The 19,824-nt window shown below is 38.6% G+C and overlaps 2 protein-coding genes and 1 long non-coding RNA gene across 3 annotated transcripts; 1 reads left to right on the plus strand and 2 right to left on the minus strand.

Moving 5' to 3' along the window:
• Window positions 1–288: 288 nt before the first annotated feature.
• Window positions 289–2,299, plus strand: faua (FAU ubiquitin like and ribosomal protein S30 fusion a). The gene is made up of 5 exons (XM_079646266.1): window positions 289–363; window positions 1,272–1,353; window positions 1,496–1,640; window positions 1,880–1,935; window positions 2,079–2,299. Exons 2-5 carry the CDS (start codon window positions 1,279–1,281, stop codon window positions 2,202–2,204), a joined length of 402 nt encoding a protein of 133 aa, XP_079502392.1. The 5' UTR covers window positions 289–363; window positions 1,272–1,278; the 3' UTR covers window positions 2,205–2,299.
• A 531-nt stretch (window positions 2,300–2,830) lies between these two features.
• On the minus strand, window positions 2,831–4,911 carry fkbp3 (FKBP prolyl isomerase 3). The gene is made up of 7 exons (XM_079646263.1): window positions 4,756–4,911; window positions 4,254–4,355; window positions 4,037–4,135; window positions 3,785–3,920; window positions 3,544–3,611; window positions 3,343–3,440; window positions 2,831–3,152 (listed from the first exon to the last, which is right to left on the minus strand). The coding sequence occupies exons 1-7, from the start codon at window positions 4,858–4,860 to the stop codon at window positions 3,098–3,100; spliced, it is 663 nt and encodes a 220-aa protein (XP_079502389.1). The 5' UTR covers window positions 4,861–4,911; the 3' UTR covers window positions 2,831–3,097.
• A 3,174-nt stretch (window positions 4,912–8,085) lies between these two features.
• On the minus strand, window positions 8,086–11,772 carry LOC307016898. Its single transcript, XR_013801963.1, has 3 exons — window positions 11,248–11,772; window positions 10,458–10,572; window positions 8,086–10,080 (listed from the first exon to the last, which is right to left on the minus strand). It is a non-coding gene; the product is annotated as an uncharacterized lncRNA (long non-coding RNA).
• Window positions 11,773–19,824: the final 8,052 nt, after the last annotated feature.

The raw sequence follows: 19,824 nt of genomic DNA on the forward strand, positions 1-19,824 counted from the left end.
AAGTGAATAATTGAATCTATAGTTTTAAATGGGTGAATTGCCCTGATAAACCAAGGTCTGCTCAAGCCACTGCTTGTTAATAAAGACCTGGTTGTCTAGAAAATGTATTGGTTTGGTTCTATCTTAAAATAAAGTGATGTTTATGGAGCTTTGAGCATAATGTTTTGATAAATCACATGCACTTCTTTATTAATATATGGTAAAAACTAATATGTGCAACTTCAATAACTGCAGCATCCGACTTCAAAACGTAAGGGGAGTGGCCACAGCTTCCGACGTGGCTACGTAATTCAGCACATGCGCACTTTCAGCCCTTATACAGCCCTTTCTATGCCTAGCGTTGAACGACTAGCATCAAACGAGGTAAGGCCTGTGCAATTTTTGTGAAAAACCCAATATTTGTAAAACCCTGAAACGTTTTGGTTTAGCAATAATGTACCAATATCCCAATGTCTACCAAGTTATACTTTATTTGAGCAGTTACGAGATATTCAAGCGTTTTTAAAACGACTTTTTGAAACGCGTTCCCCATGTGGCTAGTTAAGCTAGCATAGCATTAGTGAGTTACCGATAGAGACGAGGCTGTTCCAGTTCCCGGCATGTTGCTTTGCACTGCTGCTCCTGAGTTTTCAACATTTCCCTTTTTATTTCGCGCTGTTCTTTTTTCATTTATTACGTTGACGTTATTCAACAATTCCTGTACATCGGCTCAAAGTTAAGGGCCTGCCGTACAACGTTTGCTGTCACAGATATTTCTTACGCCACTAGCTGATATCCCCAATACAGCTATAGTAGTTTCCTTCCAAATCATATTAAATACTATTCTCAAAGTCCGATCAGTTTGAAATGTACTTCAAAAATGCTACACTTGGCAATGTCCCTTAGTGACACATTTTGTAAAGACCTAACTTTATTCTGGAATCCTTTGGATAACATTGACTTGAAAATTACAATATAAATATATATATTAAAATGAAATGTTATTTTTTTAGCAAAGTATTATTCAGTTATGAATCCTCCTAACTTTATCTGATTTTGAAGTTTCCCCAGAACATTCTAAAAAAAACTGTACATTTTTTAAACTATTTTAACGTGACAAATAACAGTGCAAACATTTGTGTTCTTTGTTTTACTCTTATAAAAAGTTTCCCGCAGCTTTAACGTTTTGTCAGAATTTGAATACATTTGATATCAAGAACAAAAACAAGTTTCCTAACAGAGTGACCTAGTAATGACTAATGTTGCTTTGCTCTTTTCTTGTTTTCTTGCAGCATCAAGATGCAGCTCTTCTTGCGTTCCCAGAGCACTCACACCCTTGAGGTGACCGGACAGGAGACAGTTGGCCAGATTAAGGTAAAATGTTTACACGTTGTTGAAAAGACGCCACACCTTTTTGATCTTTAATAGAGTACTGTTTTCAATAATCTCTATGAAATCTAGCAATGATTTTGATGGAAAGTGCTTTGATTAAAAACGTTCTTGTTGTTTGTCTTAGGCCCATCTCCAGGGTCTCGAAGGTTTCCTGGTTGAGGATCAGGTGCTGTCCCTTGCTGGGTGCCCACTGGAGGATGATTCTTCCCTGGCATGCTGTGGAATCTCAGAGAACTGCACCCTTGAAGTAGCTGCTAGGCTGCTCGGAGGTCAGTACACTGATGAAAACGTTTTCATTTTCTATTGGTTTGGTCTGGCTATACTTCTGGCTGTCATGATTTGAAAAACCACCACCCCTAATTTGCAAGATCATTTAGCCTAATGTTTTCATTAGAAAAAGGTTTGGGAGCCTTTAGTGTTTTTAAATGGGAACAGTATTTGGCCTGAACAATTGCAGGAGCTTTAGTTTGTCAGGAAAATATAATGAACCCTTTCCTTTCCTCCTCAGGTAAGGTTCACGGATCTCTGGCCCGTGCTGGAAAAGTGAGGGGACAGACACCCAAGGTATGACTTTCTTTTCTTCTTTCAAACCTGTTTCAATACATGAACTCATCCTTTCATATGAACAACTTAACTGGCCTCAAGAACACAGTTGGAATATGAATTTGTTAAGAATAAGAGATTTATTTTTCTGTCATGTTGTCCAGGTGGAGAAGCAGGAGAAGAAAAAGAAGAAGACCGGCCGTGCTAAGCGTCGCATCCAGTACAACAGACGCTTTGTGAATGTGGTGCCCACCTTCGGAAAGAAGAAGGGACCCAACGCCAACTCCTAAGTGCACCAATGCTTAACGGGAGGAAAACGACCACCGCTCTTTTTTGACCAGGCTTAATGTTATCTTTCTGTACAGAATAAATATCTGGCTTGGAATTTTTTTTGTTTTGTGTTATGTCCTTACATTGCTGGGAACTGTTCATCTTTAAAATATTACCCGGTTACAGAAATGTACTCGTTAAATAGTTGAACTTTATATGCAGTTATTTACTGGCTTTTTTAAAAATAAATTGAGCATCTGGTATTGATGGACAAGAGATACGGCTGTGACCCGAAGATGTAAAATGACTAAAAAACATTTTATGATATATCCAATTTAAATGATTCCCTACTTTGCTGGTTTTATTTTACCGAAATGTATGGTATCCCTTTTCAAATGGCAGGCTTAGAGTTGTTAAAATGGTACTGGCTGAACTTGATATGCAGTTTTTATAAATTGAGCATCTGGTATGTAAAATATCTTTTGACGAATGCACAACTAGTCATGGCTTTTATACCAGAACGGTAAAGATATTGATCTACTTAATGGATCAAAATAGTTTTCCTATACCAATGACACCTTGTGTGTAATTAATACACAATTGTCATCCAAACCTAGTTGTACAATGAATGATGATGGAAGCCATGTTTGGTCTCTGAAACAGGTTTATTAATCATTTACATTACACATGCAAAAGAACAACAAAAGAAAAATACAGAGAATAAGGTTTCAGGGTGTCTCATTATGTACAATATTGACAAGCCATCACATTCTGGCCAAAACTTACAACGCTGCAATAACTGGTAATCGTATTGATGAATGAGACAAAGTAGGAACAGTATGGCGCAATCCAAATGCCATTTTAACATGATCCTTTTACAGCCAGGTCATTTGAGTACTTCTTTTCTTGACGGTTAGTCCACAGCAACCAGCTCAATCTCAAAGAACAGTTTCGCGTTGGGTGGAATTCTGGAAGAGCTTGAGTTAAGGAACATTTGGCATTCAATACAAAACATGTTACCAAAAAATCTGATTAAAGCTGCAGTACATGAGACAAAAAAGTACTAACCATACAATACCTGATTACACATGTAGGTGAAAAAATGTACATCATTTATATTTTCATGACATAATACCACAAGTCCAGCAGAAAGGATACTTTGAGTCGGGGAGACCCTTTCTTCCGTAGGCCCACTCTGGTTCAATCTCCAGGCGAGATGTTTCGCCCTTGCTCATCGTCAGAATACCCTCATCCCACTGTGAAAGTAAAGGATTATCAATAATGGCATGCGGTGGAGGAGAAGTGACATGATCAGGAATCGACGAGAGTTTATATGCAGAGCCTAAACATCCGACTTACTCCTCTGATGACTCTGCCAAGGCCAACTTTAAAGCTCAGGGGTTTAGATTGCTTCTTCTTTCTTGCCGCTGCAGAGAGAAAACAGTCAGCTAAACTGGCACAGATTTTATCTGTATTCATAACCATAAAGGAAAAATGCCATTACAGATCAAAAAGTCAAAAGGGATGGTTACATTACAGGTCAATGTTTCTCAAAAATATTATGGGTGCAGTATCACTTTAAAGTAGAGGTTTGTCATACTTGTGGGAAGATTAGTGTCAAAGACGGTTCCATCCTCCAAGCTACCAGTGTACCAGCAGCTCACGTTCTCTCCTTTCTTTGGAAAGTTGGTTTTGTCACCTTTCTTCAGCACTGCCTTTTTGAATTTGGGCGGACCCTGAGAAAAAAGCAACACAGGAGCGGTTAAAAGTAGTTTGAATGTGTGCAAATTAAAATATTGCAAATACAAATTCTTCCCAAACCCCTCAAAATTAAAACACCCTGGACCAGTACCTCATCAATAACCTCTGCCGGTAGCTCTTTCTTATCTTCGATTTTCACAGTTCTAATCTGCTCGGTCACATCTTCAACTGGTTCTGTGCCTTTAAACCGCTGCAAAGGACAAAGCAAGTATAAAACACATACAATTTTGATTGAATGTGAGGCAGTCCACATAGATTAGACCATCCCCACTTTCATGTGTGCAACATCACATCTCATTATCACTTACTTTGCTCTCAAAGAGCTGATTATAGGCAATAATCAGTTGTTCTTTCTTTGCCGTTTTTGCAACACTTTTTAAGTTTCCCAGCAGCTTGTGCTCGTTGAGGAACTAAAAGGGAAAAAGAATGAAATAACAAAGAGAAAGTTAGCAGAAAGTTAGCAGATGATAACTTATTGCACCATCATGCGTAGGCTCTTGCTCAATAAATAGTTTCGGTCATGGCAAAAAGAAAGAGACATAAAAACCACGTTTTCATTTTTTTTTTAATGCAACCGTTTCTGATCCGGGTGCAACTCAAACGAATTAGCTGTGGTTACTATTCAAACAGGGCATCACATTTCGTATAAACATGTCTGTGTTTCTGCATTGAGTGCTAAAATACAACAGCATTTCTGATGTTGCTACGCTAAGCTAACCACGCAGCATGCTGCATCTCAAAGTGTGCGTTAATGTTTATCCTACAGAATTTCAAACAAAAATAGCATAAAGGCTAACGCTATAAACATACCGAGTGTGCTGCATTGTCCTGAATGAACGTTATTACGTCTTTTTTGGGCAAATCATCACTTTTGAGCTGCTCATCGCTCCATTCCCGTGTTGGTTCATCCGCCATTTTGAGAGGCGAATGGTTAATTTTGACCCTCCTGGCGTATCTTAAAACCCGCAATGACTTTTTTATTTTATTTTTTATTTATTTTATTATTTTTCAAGTGTTTTAATCATTCCATTATAAACCTTTGACTGTATAATCAATTGTAAAGTGTTATCCTTCACTATTTAATAATTTTAAAAAAACGCAGTGAAGTGGGTGAAAAAAATCCCCCCCCGAAAAACATTAAATATGTGAGAGAGGGAAATTACATCTCTCTGATTTGTGTCCTGCCACCTAGTGGACAAATACAAGATTACACAAATAGGCATGCACTGCAGTGGAAGCATACTGGAACTAAACAGAAACAATAATATAACTATTTTATTTGACACCATTTTTGACATACTATACTTTGTCGTTTTATCTGATATTTTCAACATACTATATTTGTATTGATATTTTCAACATACTATATTTGTATTGATATTTTCTACATATTTCTACTATTTAGTTTTTCCTTATATTTTCAATTTCGACAAATTATATAATGACATCGGATATTTTCGAAATGCAATGCTTTTTGATATTTTCAAAAGCGTATACTATTTTTTGCTTTCTGATATTTTGACATACTTTACCATGACTTTTTTTGTGATATATTTTGACATACTATACTATGACTTTTTTGGGGATATTTTCGCTTCTGATATCTATGACATCATTTTTGATATATTTTGCAATACTATGAATTTTTTGGGGATATTTTTGACATACCATGACTTTTTTTATGACGTGTTTTCCACAAATTATACTATGCGTTTTTTTCTGATATATTTTGACATACTGTATTATGACCTTTTTTTCGACAAACTATACTTTGTCTTTTTAAAAAATATATATTGACATACTGTACTATGGTTTTTTTGGGGGATATTTTCGACATACTATACTATGACTTTTTTTCCCGACATACTATACCATGTATTTTTTTCAGATATATTTGGAAATATTATGAATTTTTTGGGGATATTTTCAACGTTACTTTTCATTTTTTTGTTAAATCTTTCAACATACTCCGTGGATTTGTATGTTGTTTCAACAAACTATTACAAGTTGTTTAAATCATATTTTCAAGATACACGGATGATCTTTTTGAAGGCAGGTAACCATAGAGTCTCATGTGTTCTGTCAGTTCGCGGGCTCCTGCTGCCTTTCCAGAGTTATCATGTCAGTCTGATCTTTACTGCATCACTCTGCCTTTCAGTTGGTTTTTTAACATACTATACTGTGTGTGTTGTTTTATTTATGTTTTCGACATACTATGAATTTCTTCATGATATTTTCGATATTTATACTATTTTGTTTCTTAGGATATTATCAACATACTATGCTATGATGTTGTATTTATATTTTTGATACACTATAGTATATCTTTTTTTTTCCTGATATTCCCAACATATGACTTTTTTTTGGGATATTTTCAACATAATATACTAAGTAATTTTTTCAACTATAGTGTGATGTGTTTTTCTGTTATTTTCTACAAACTATAAAAAGACGTGTTTTTTTTACATACAGTACTGTGCTATGATGTATTTCGACCAACAATGCTATGTTTTTTGTATATTTTCATTATACTATAATACGTTTTTCTTTTTATATAATTATATTTTTAACATGCGTTTTTTTCTGATATTGTTGACATTGTGGTTTTGTTATATCATTTGTTTTACATACTATTCTGTGGGATTCTTTCAGTTTTTTTAACAAACAATACTAGGTTGTTGTTTCTGATAATTTATATGCTATTTTTCTAAATACAAAACTATGACTACAATACAGTGTTTTCCAGTTACTCTACTCTTCTGAGATATTAAGACCATATGTTTAAAAACAACAACACATTGCAGTATTATTATTTTTTATTTATTTTTTGTTATTTTTCGCAAAGTTTTACTTGTCGTTTTTTGGTAAATCTTTCAACATACTCTGTGGATTTTTTATGTTGTTTTTAACATACTATACTATGACGTTTTAATTTAAAAATAATTCCACATACTATACTAAGTTGTTTAAGTTATATTTTCAACATACTTCTATATGATCTATATATGGCAGGTTGCCATAGAGTCTCATGTGTTCTAGTTTGCACCCTCCTGCTGCCTATCCAGATTTATCATGTCAGTCTCATCTTTACTGCATCACTCTGCCTTTCAGTTGGTGCCCCGCTGTTGGACTAAAAGTGTTGCCTCTATTCATCAATAACCTAGAAAAGCAGTGCGATGATGATTTGCCACCACTACAGCTAGCTGTAGCACAGGATCACACAGAGATTTTGCATTGTTGGTTACGAGGCAACAAAGCTTTTGAAGGAAGAGGAGAGGGCTACATATCTTCAGAGAAAATCTACCAGGTCTCATTCCATCTCTTTGGATGCCTGTGAAGGAAAGATAGTCACAACAATACAAGCTGTGAAGGTGAGTTGGATTCAGGAGAATATAAATCCTTTTACAATGTGTACTGTATAAAATAGGCCTCCACTGCCTTTTGATATTGCAATGTGATGTTTCTTTATGGTTGCATATACTTCGTATGAATCTGTGTATAGTACACCCTTGAGTTACTTGGCCCGTGGACATACTTAAAATCTATTTTTCTCCTTTCTCTCTGTCTCTTTCCTTGATTGTTGTGCTGCCAGCAGTACCTTTCTTTTTGCATTTAGAAGCGACTAGCCCTCCTCTCTGTGTTTATGAGTGTCTGGATGAAAGTTACAAAGGGGTTTCAGGAGACAAGGCGACTGAGGATCATATCTGGTGCGTTGTGTTGTTGTGATGAAGTATATCTTAAAAAGCTGAGGAGCTTAAGTGAGCTCACATATCACGCCGGGGAAGAATCTTACTTGATGCAGCCCTTGAGAGCTCTTCACATACAGGTTACACAAACAAAGTGATACACATTCTCAAAGTGATGTGCCTCTCAGCACAGAGATGGCAAACAACATAATCCTCACATAATCTTTGCAGAGTTATGTCCTTAGTTACTCTCCATTCAATTCAAGCACATGCACTGTCAGTCCAATGTGTGTGTGCAGCCTTATTTGAGCATTTTTTTTTACTCTATCTGCGGTACATGGTAAGATACTTTTGAAATAAAAAGCTTGAAATCAATATCACTAACAATCAATTAAACACATTGTTCACGTTACTGGGAACACCTATGCTTTATTCAACACATATGAAAGGAAACATGTAGGTACTGCACAAATAGCTACTGTCACAATTTAACCCTAACATTGGGAGTCTTTTAATTAAATACAAATCTTTCCAATTCCTCAGGTTAATAAAAGTGTGACTTTTCTCTGCGTTTCGCTGACATTTACCTCGCATGATTGATTCTGAATGTATCACAGTGTTCCATTTAAGATCTGAATCTGTAGTTATGAAGGAGTTGTGAATTGGCAAGCTGTCCTCAACTAATTAGCTGGTAATTAAAAGCCGCTGCACGTCCTTTAAACGATTAAGCCTTGCATTTAATACCTTTCCATTTTTTTAGCACATTAAAGTGAAATTGCATACTTGCAGTTTTTACTAATATTTGTAATGCGAACAATATTTTGTTAAGTATGGATATTTAGATTGAGTTGTATTACCTTATTCAGCACAATTACAAGTAACATGAATTGTCTGACTTCATATCTTATAAAACAAAGATATGATCAGCTATGCTAAGTAGATATTATAATGTCTTTCAAATAAAACTCAACATTACATCTGATGTTGATCTAAAACCATTCTAATGCTTACATGCTTTTCTATCTGTTCACATTTTCCATAACTCTATAGGCTACATTGTGTTGACAGTTATGCAGTTAACTATGAATGTATTTAATGAGATTTGATAAGATTTGTAGCTCAAAATCCCCATCATAATAATGACAAAAATGAAAATATGTATCTACTGCAGATGGATGGATTACTACAGAACTTCACTCTGAATGCAGTGACACATTCTGACCTCAAGGGGGCAGTATGTACACATTGTTGACATTGCTGCAGGTAAAGCAGCTTCTGTTCTACATTGACAAAAGATTGAGCTTTACAATATATGATGTTTACAATAAAGTTTGACCGGAGTGAAAATGGCCATGATTCACCCTGTTAAAGAGTGCACGAAAATAAATACCATAAACAGTGTAAATAAATAACAGGTGGGGGTTGGGGGGAGGTTTGCTATGCTGCAGTCAACAATCCACTGCCTGGGTGGAAAGTGTTTAGTGTTCATGGTTGAAGCCCCAACTGGGAATTTTGTTTTCATGTATGTGCAATAAGAAAATAAATTAAGGGATCAAATTTGTAACCATTAATTTGTCAGTTTTCACAAATGGGTATAATACCTTGACACTGTAACCCTCCTCCTGCTTCTATTGGTTTGTCGTGTCTGTGTGATAGCTATGCCCTTTACAAGTTGTACAATCTATAATAATAAAAAATGGAATGTAAAAAGTAAATGATAATTTGCCGGTTTCTTTGAGAAATACAACCTTGAAACATAATACAACTTTTGAGACGGGTCTATTGCAGATGCATTGTATCTAAATCATGAACTAAACCCATACGCTCTTATCATGTTGTTTACCATTGAAACCTGTGTAAGTACAGGAAGAAACATTTTTCAAATCTATTCACTATCAGGCCTTGAGTTACCTTCTGCAACAAACACGCTGAGGGTACATTGATTCTTTTTACACATTCAAAGGAAAGAGAGCAGCTCAGGGATGGAGAGGAAAGGGATTGTCAGACAGTGGGTCATTTGTATTATCAACAACTTACAAAACACATGTCTCATTCAATGCCAGATGTCAGGAGCGGGCAGGGCTTTTGAGATATCATCCTCTTCTTTATTAGCCACCTAGCCAGAGTACATCTTGTCTCTTGAAGCATTCCTTTCCAATTCCACTTCATCCTCCAACTCATAACCAGTGGAGTTAAAGGCTTTCATAATATAAATCATCCCTCTGTGGCCTTGGCCCACTGTGGAAAATGTGTTTCCTTCTCCGAGCCTAATAAGCTCCCTTTAAGCCAAATGGCAAGCTGAGTTCACCTGCATGTACACACCGGGCTGTGAGAACAAGTCTTTAGCTTGATGTGGAAGATGATGCTGCTGCAGCTCACACTTCATCTGATGTAGGCAAAGCACCTCTAGGGATCCAGAAAGGATGTTAGGTCAGCATTCCACCAACATCTGCCAGCAAGAAAGATGAAAACTGTTCAATAAAATGTCCACCTATGGCCGTGTCTCTTTGGAGGGGGAGAAAAGGTTGGATGAGAGTGCAGTATGGCAGGTGGGCTGGTCAATATGGAGCGTGGAATTTCACACAATCATGCTGCTGGTATCTTCAGGCAGCCAGGAGCTGTGCATCCAACAAGCTGCACCAGGCTTTGGAACATTTCCAATCCAGAGTTTAGCCTGCAGATCTGTAGTCTCAGTACTAGCCCACGCCTGCCCTGTCAGATCTAATCTCTTGGCTGCATGCCGTGAAATGGGGCTTATTAAGAGTTTAACTGAGATCAGCCCAACCCCCGATCTGGAGCGTGCAGAGGAAAAGGGAAATCACTCACCTGAAAAATCTCAAAATCACAGGAACAGGGTGAGGTTGGTATCAGTCACCAGAGGCTTTGCTGTACGCCACTTCGTGCTCTCTCCCGTCTGTCTGCAGGAAGCATCATCTGTTTACTGCTAATTGGAAACCAAAGAGAAAATAAGTCTCTGAAGTTTCAATTGGAACTGGTCCCAGTATGATATCTCACACGGCTTAAAGGGACAGACTTCTGAGCCACATGCTACCAAAACTCTTGTCTCCTCGCATTACTCTCACACTATCTGTTAGCATTTAAAACAAGATGAGAAATGAGACTAAAGGCTAGATCCTCTGTGCAAATTATCAATTTAAAACTCTGCATTATAACTTCCTGTAGTCCATAGCTAATGATTTACTTGTTGCAACATCAAAAAGGACAAAAAACAAGAGAACAGACCATTAAGATAACATTACAAGTAGGGCCGGGACTTTAACGTGTTAATTAAGATTAATTAATTACACAAAAATTAACGCATTTTAATCGCACTTATTTTTGCACCGCGGAACGTTTCTCACTGGATGAGTTTCAGGGGTACCGATTATACTGGAGCACCAACTAACGTTCATTACTTCAGACAACAACAAACCACAGTGAACAATAGTCAAACATGAACGAAGAAGCTGATGAGACCGCTTTGGTTGGCCCCGTGGATGGGACATTTTGTTTTAAACAACGGACGGATGGAAGCGTCAATAAGAGCACGGTTGTTTGCAAATTATGCAAAAAGGAATTCGCATATCACCGCAGCACATCAAGCCTCAAGTATCACCTCAATGCAAAACATATAGCAGCTAGCGTGGACGTTAGCCCGACTCGGAGTACAAGGATCCACACCCAATTCGCGTTGATCAAACAGCGGCCTATGCAACAGAGAGATTTTATTTTTCATCAGGATATTGGAAGAATAGGAGGGATTGAGGTCAATCACTGGCACTTTTTTATTTTATTTTAAATGGTACACTTTATGTTGAACTATTTATTACGTTGTTGGTGCAACTGGCACTTTATGTTGAACTGTTTATTGTTTTGGCCAAGGTTATTGAGAGAGTTGGACTGAAATTGATTAGATTTTTTAAATCAACTGTTGGTAAATCAACAAAGTCTGTTATGGCCTCTGAAGCAAAAAGGAGATGTTTTCTAATAGTCAGGGTTTCCAATGTTCTGAATGTACTTGAAAATATTGTGTTTTACTTAAAAAACAAAGTGTTATAGTTTACAGAAGGTCTACCTACCTATAGGCTACCTGAATCTCTGAAATGTACTATATTCCTAAATATCCTATTGCTACACTTTATGGCAAAAATTGCACTTTTCTGTTGGTCTTGGTTAAGTACCACCTTGAAAAAAATAAACAATGTTTTGTTGCTTAAGCTTATTCAGTATTCAGTCATTATTCAATGGTATACTAAAATCCATGTGAAAAAATAACTTCTCACTGTTCTCAGGTCAAATATTTATATGTGATTAAAAATGCGATTAATTTCGATTAATTAATTACAAAGCCTCTAATTAATTAGATTAATTTTTTTAATCGAGTCCCTAATTACAAGCACTGAAGACATATTATTTTTAAGAATGTTTAACGGCCATTTACCTTGGAGTGATCTCTCTATTTAAGGTAAGCATTGACTGGTGCACATAGAAGTACACACAAGCTGGAATCTGTTGGTGAGGAAAGAGGCACACCAATGAATCAAGTATGGCAGTTATTTCTAGGTCATTTTTGACACCTTCCGCTTATAGAGAATTCAAAGCAGGTAAAAAAAAATGGTTTACATAACTGCGCCAGTGAAAGCTTCTTTCAAAATTGTTCTCTTCTTCTGTTATTTCACTAAGTCTGTATACAGCCGGAATTCACTCTCATATAAAAACTAGCATAATAGAGCATAACATTGCAGGACCACTGAAAGAGAAATGTTGCCTGAATGATGTTTTTTATCCATGCTGGCAGCAGACTCTAGGGATGCCAATGTCTGTCTATATTAGTCGGTCTGTCAGCCCAACAACTTTTGGTTGTTTGTACCACCACAACGTTCAAATGTGTTGTGTCAAGTTATGTACAGATTTCTTTCCCCCCATAGACTAGTTTGTTATAACTTTAGAGAACCTTTGACTCTTTCTACAAGGCAAAGCGAGTCACATTTCAACACAAGGCAATTCAAAGATTAAGAGCATTAACATATAGTGCAACATAAACACATTATGAAATGACATTTATATACATTTATAAAAAGTATTAAATGCATTAAAAAGCCCAAAGATACAAATAAAACATGCTAAAATAGAATAAGAGATGTTTTAAGTATAAAAATAAAAGTAATCTAACCCAATCCAACACATACAGCAATGGAAGAACATCAACTAGAATTTACCATATTGAATATTTAATTGGGATAATACATATTTTCATTTAGTTAAACCTGTTCTGCATGTAAACGAATGTCAAAATATGTTGCAGATTTCATTATGTAGCTTTTAACGGTCTCTGACATTTATCTACTCCTCACAAAAAATATTCTGGTTAACATTAAAAGTGGACGCTGCACTGCTGAGGGTTCAATCACGTCTAAACTTTAAAAAACATCCGCCACGGTCACAGTCAGCCATGGATTTGCTCACATTTAGTGTTGTGCAAATTCCAACTAGTCTGTTGTCTGAAACGCATGATTAGCATGCATACAAACGGAGCACTTCATTTGATTCGGAGCTAAATGGATGCAGCCATCATTACAGATAATAATTTAGTCCAAGCTTCTCCTGCTTAAAAAAATCTAAATGTCTGCTTTAAAACAGGTGGATGTCCTGCTCTTTGTACGGTAAACAGACTAACCCTAAAACTAAAAAAAAAGTATCACTATGACAGTGTGATATCTAGAGACCGGTTTGTTAAAACATATATGCAACAACTTTGTGTGATCTTTATCAAGCATGGCTCGTGCTACATCGAAGAAGATACACAGTCCATTCAGACATTCATAAATACATTAAACACACACTTGCCTGTCCCTGTAGAGATGTTGCATCCACCCTTCACGCACTGATACAGCCGTGCAGCCTGAGATCAAGGCCTCATCTCCCCGAGTCACGCACATCATCCACTCTCCATGCCCCTGCCCCAAGGATCCAGAGCTTTGATTTGTGTTTACCAACCTTGAGGTACACTCGAGTGACCCAGAGTTACATGGTGTAAACTCATGCAATTCTCAACGGGAAAACCTCAGGATGCAGATGGTCGATGCGGGGTGATGGTGAAGGGAATGCTGATTGCAGAGAGCTTTTGAGTCAGAGGCAGAACTAAGTGACACTGAAAGGCATATGTCAAGACTGCATGGTTTGGATTATGGGCTTTCTTCTCAGCTTAATTTGATTTGCATGTCACACATCGTGATGGAATGCTAGTATTTTTTCACCAAAATGGGATTGAATGTTGGACAAATGTATTACCTTAAATGCCAACACAATCTTTTTAATTTTAGATTTGTTCATCACTTGAAAATAAAGCAATTCTGAAAGCTGCGCGGTTTTGTGGCTGAATATATTTCAAGGGGATACAGACTGACTTAAACACCTTGGCTGTTTCATCTAGCGGTGTGTGTACAAAAGGGATTCACTGCCTGCATCAGCCTCCGTTAAATTCATGCCAGGATACCCAACGCGGCCTGGCACTAACCCACTCCTGCTCCTGTAAAACAGTAAAACCTTCAGATGTTTTTTTTCCCTCTACTTCTATACCTTGCCTTAAAATCACTTCACACTTTTGCAGAGCGTGTTTTGAAACTTGGAATGTAGCAACCCCCAACATTTGTTCAAAGTTTGGATGGAATTTCACTGCAACACAGCACATGGACATATGTGCATGACTTTTTTTAATGTAATTGAAAATAGTTTTGCGTTCAGTAGATGGAATGTGTCTTCCTGCTTTCAGGTCCATCACCAGGACGGAGCATGTTTCGCTGAGGCTGCCATGTAAAATACACCATGACTGCGGAGAGAATGCTTACTGGTAACATGTTTCTTATGTAGTATTTATGAAACCCTCACCCAAAGGTCTGAGGCATGATCTTAGGGAGGGAGCGTAACAGGAAAGATGGGCCAACCTGTGAAGGATAGTGTCATGGAACTGCTGAACCCATTATGTTGTTTGCACTGAAATTGTACTCCATGGGCCGCTTTGTGTTCTGTTTTCTTTTCCTGAGTGCACATGCATGTGCTTCAATGCACTTTAAAGGCCGGTGACTGGGGAAGAGAGGGCCTTTGAGAGGGTAAAGTGCTGTGTGTAAAATCCTTTGCATGCTTAGGGTACACACCTGGTGCAAAACCATGGGACATGAAAGAGCACAACAGCCAAAAAGGTGACCCGTTTTTGTTTGTTTTATGTGCCGCTTTCCTGCCCTGTCTTCTCCAGCCAGCTGAGCCACTCATGCTCAGAGTTTGATCAGTATGTGAAGCCTGACACAGACAAAGCCCCATGCAATGAACATGAAAGGCTCTCACATACACAGACACACGCACGCACGCACGCACGCACGCACGCACGCACACACACACACATACACACACACACACACAACTTCTTGTATATGTCTGCCTTTATCCCTCTCTCTATTTTGTTCAAAAAGGCCAACAAACAATAGCGCCCTGCTGCTCTGCACTTCTCATTCACTCCCAGCGTCCCATTCATCTCAATAACGGAGAAGAAAAAAGTACAACTCCCAGATTGTGTGTGGCACCTTCACCACCTTGCATTTTTGAAGGTGCCCACCACTCTGTCTCTCTGACAAAATTCATGAAAGTTCCACTTTTAAGGAGGAGGTGGAAGAAAGGTCATGATTGAATAATGAATCTGTCCAGGAAATGGACTACAGCCCTGGTGGCTGTCTGAGTTTTTGCAAATGTTCTTCAGGTGGGTGAGACAGTGACCACAGGTTCAATGTCTGCTAGAGACACTTTGGGAATGACTAAACTTTCCATCTGAGAGAGTAAATTGCTCGAATGAGGAACAAGGGAGACGGACTGAATGAATAAACAGACATAAAACTATCATTAAAAATATATATTATTTATGCCCTCTCAAGGCCGTACATGTCAAACAAAAGAACGTTGGAGACGGATGGCGAAGATGATGATGATGAGGATGACTGAGATATTATGGAATTGTTCACTGCTAGCAGAAGGTCAAAATCTGTCCTGTCAAAAAAGAAAGTCATTATCTGGAAGGGTGAGATGGTCCCCTGGGGATCAGGGCTCATCAGTGTAAAGGACAGAGAGGCTGCAGACGGTCTGTCCCAGGACGGTTAAAACATCCATTCAGGTGGAGATAGGTGTCATCAGGAATGGGGAGAGATCTTTAGCATCGTCACTTCTGGCACAGAAAGAGACAATACCATAAATGTAGTGCTGTATTTCTTTAAAATTAAAGCTTCAGTCGGATGGAAAATGGGATTTCTTTGAATGCACAGCCATATATGCAGCCTTCAAGCCCGCCTTAACCTGCCATCAGGCCCTTGGGCTGATAGTTTTTGTAGGCCCCCTATTTAAACAACAAATCAAAGTCATTTAATGCCTCGGCAGGCTCTGTGATCGCACTTCTCCACTCTGCTCTACGCGCGCCTGGTCCTCTCCTCCATATGAGTGGCGTATCGGGCCTCCCTCATGTATTTGTCCGGTTGCCGTTGGCTCCCCTCCACGTAGCAAGTCCTCGTCGTCCTCTCCATCTCCTCCAACAGATAATGTCCCTCCTGTCTGTTTTTCCTCTCCCGCTACTCCATCGCTATCAGAACCAGACGGCCTACTTGTCTCCGAGGCCCCGCGGCCGACACCGCTGCCGCTCGGTACAGAACTCATCTGTCCTTCCTCCTCATCCTGGCCTACAGGTTTAAAATAACCTGTAAGCTTCGGCATCTTTTGTAATAGCTGCTTGTCTCTAAACTACTTTTCCCTCAACAATTTCCTTTTCCGAGCGCCACTCGCAAATTTTTTCTTCTCAAACTTTTCTTCTCAAACTTTTTCTCCTAAACAACCTTCATCTGTCACTCAATCACTCGCAATTTGAATAAGTCACATCTGAAACATATTCTCATTCTGATTGGCTGTAAAGTGGTGCCCACTGACTGTTACGGAGTCATCATTTTTGAGAAAAATCTCTGGAATCCATCGATCTGATTCATTAGCGGAGCAAATGATCAAAATAGTATGGAGGGAAGATATTTTCGTTTGGATTACTGGTCTGGGAAGCTCACGAGTGTGTGTATGTGTATACGTGTGTGTGTTTGTGTATATTTGCGTTTGTGTGTATTGTGTTTGTTTCCCGGGGAAAACACTCACGAGAAACACCGGCTGTTGTTATGCCTGCTGTGACGTCAAGTTACTCCGTTCTCCGCTTGTAATTATGCCTTTGCAAGCTTCAAAGTTGTATTTATCATCTGAATTTGCCGAAACAAGTTTAATATTCTGAAAGCCAAGACTTTTTTTTTTTTTTAAATCAGATGAAAACAAACTGTAACGGACCCTGCTGTGTTATCTATGATTACTATACGCCTTACATTAATAATTTCAGCGGAGGGAGGGGAAGCGGCGCTGTGGAAAACCAGAGTGGCGAGGGAGAGCTGTCTTCTTCCCTTTACAAGCTTCAAAAATCTATTTATCGTGTGATTTTGGAAATAAAAGTTTCATATTCTGAAAGCCAAGACTTTGTTTATTTAAAATAAAAAAAAAACACCCGAAATAATTTTTTTATTGGCTCATGATAGGCCCCCGATCTCCGTAGGCCCCTGGGCTTCAGCCCAGGTCAGCCCGTGCAATAAGGCGGCCTGTGAAAATGGCATCTGTGTTGTGCAGGAAAACTCTTCTTCCAGTGATCAACATGATCAGAATATTTTGTTTGACATTGTGTCTTCTTAATAAGTAATTAGTATTTCAGGTAACATCATCTGCTTTCATGCTTTAGTAATCGATTGATGCATCAAGATTTCATACCAAGAAAAAAAATATATAAACTGGTATGTGAGGCTTTAAACTAAGCTACAAACAAAACACGGTCATAACCACCTTTTAAAGCAGTTTTAAAGCAAACAGTTGGTAAATTATACATTTAACAGGCATGTGAAATACTATAATAAAAATGATATCCTTGCAAAAGGTGTGCTATATTTTTCTCACTAGCCAATCACAGGACACAAAGGCTTTTCCAGAGGGGCACACAGCAGGTGCCTGAACAGCATTTCAGAGAGCTGGTAAACTCAAGTATATTAAGAAAGACGGATTGTGAAAAATAATGTGCTTCCTTAACTTTAAAGGATGTTAATCAATCAATCAATCAATCAATCAATCAATGTTTATTTATATAGCCCAATATCACACAAGGAAAAACTTCCAGAGAAACCCCTTAGTTTAAAGGGGAACATGGGAGAAACCTCAGGGAGAGCAACAAAGGAGGGATCCCTCTCCCAGGACGGACATACGATAGATGCCGTGTGTAAATTGAAAAGATAATACATTTACAACATAGGTAGTCCAAATGTTTGGAATGGAAATGCGTGGGTCTATAATAATAAGATGAATCCAAGAGGATATCCATCCAGGACTCATGATCCAGGACCACAGCAACAGGCACAGCCATGACTCAAGTTACAGGGCTTGCGATCCAGGACTCAGGACCACAGCAACAGGATCAGCCATGACTCAGGATCCCGGCATAGATAGACACCAAAAAGAAATTTGGGGAAGCTGGGTTATTCGGAACATGAGAGTACACAGGTATAGACAGAGAGAAGGAAGAAGTAGCCTAAGGTGTCCCCCGACAAACTAAGCCTATAGCAGCAAAACTAGGGGCTGAATCTAATCAGCCCTAACTATAAGCTTTATCAAAAAGGAAGGTCTTAAGCGTACTCTTAAAAACGGATAGGGTGTCTGCTGCCCGAACACAAACTGGAAGCTGATTCCACAAATGTGGAGCTTGAGAAGAAAAGGCTCTGGCTCCCATTGTACTTTTAGAGACTCTAGGAACAACCAACAACCCTGCATTCTTGGAACGCAATGCCCTAGACAGGGGTCGGCAACAGGCGGACCGCGGTCCGGATCCGGACCCAGACGCCGACCTATACGGACCCGGACCTATAATCAATACATTAATAGGGGGGATCTCAATTTTGACGGGGCGATTCTATTTGAACCGCCGCCGACAGGGGGCGAAAGAGACGAGTGAGCGATACAGGGAGAAAAACACAGAAGAAGAGATGAGAGCGCGGCAGAGAGAAGCATGGATGTATAAGTATAATAAGAACTGGGCTGAAGTCGAATAGTCCATTTAGCTTAGGAACCTTCCTAACGGAGTGAAATGACCCAGAAGTCCCTCTGTGGCAGCCATGATAAGTGCCGTTCGAATTCTCTAAATAGAATGATAGGAAAGGAGGTTTCAAATTTCCTTTATAACCTCCTTTAGCTTAGGAACCACTGGACCTCCCTAACCGAAAGGAGAGGAGAAAATGCTGCCCCACAATGCCTTGCAGCCGCAGCATTTGCCGTCACACAACAGTCGGCCGTTCACGGAAACAAACGATTATGACGGAAAAGTTATATCATGAAAGTTACGTTGCTTATTAAGCATTTTAAAACGTATGTGGTAACTTGCCAAACTGCTTTGTTTTGAACGTTCATCAGTATTATAATCAAAAAGAGAAATATGAACATTAGTTTTTACTGAAATTGTCAAATAAAGTCAACATTTCACTGAGCTGTGTGGGGTTTTTTCAACTTTTAAAAGATGTTTGAATGGTGATATACACAGTGATATATGTTAAGGACTAACGTTTATAATAAATACATTTGTATTTATTTTAAGATATTTTCATACAATCATACGTATTGGGATCATTTGTATTAATGTGGACCGGAGGGAGAGGGTGACGAGCATAAATTTCACTTTCCTTTTTTATTTCAATTACAACTTTGGTCATGAAGAATGTGTTTCTCTGTTGTCCACGTTCATAAAGCATAAAACAACAGCATCAGAGCACGGTGCAGAGTCTCTAGATGAGTTTACAGTAGTCCCTCGTTCTTAATAAAAATCCATGTTGTAGTCCGTTGTATAGAACACTGTAGTTTCCATAGTTTCACCACAGCAGCAGACGCACACAATGACGTCCGCTGGCGCATCATAAACACGTCGGATAGTGAAAGTGCAGTCTGATTCTCTAAAGTACCGCAGTCCTTTTGAATTCTCCTATCCACTATCCCTTAACCCCGTGACGTTTCACTCAGAGGTCAAGGAATAGGAGATAGGGTTAGAACTTGGGAGCTGATTTTTAAACTATCTGACCGCAACCCTGGATACAGAGTGGGAGGCGGG

This window comes from Notothenia rossii, assembly GCF_949606895.1.
Source record: "Notothenia rossii genome assembly, chromosome: 8".
NCBI classification, from domain to species: domain Eukaryota; kingdom Metazoa; phylum Chordata; class Actinopteri; order Perciformes; family Nototheniidae; genus Notothenia; species Notothenia rossii.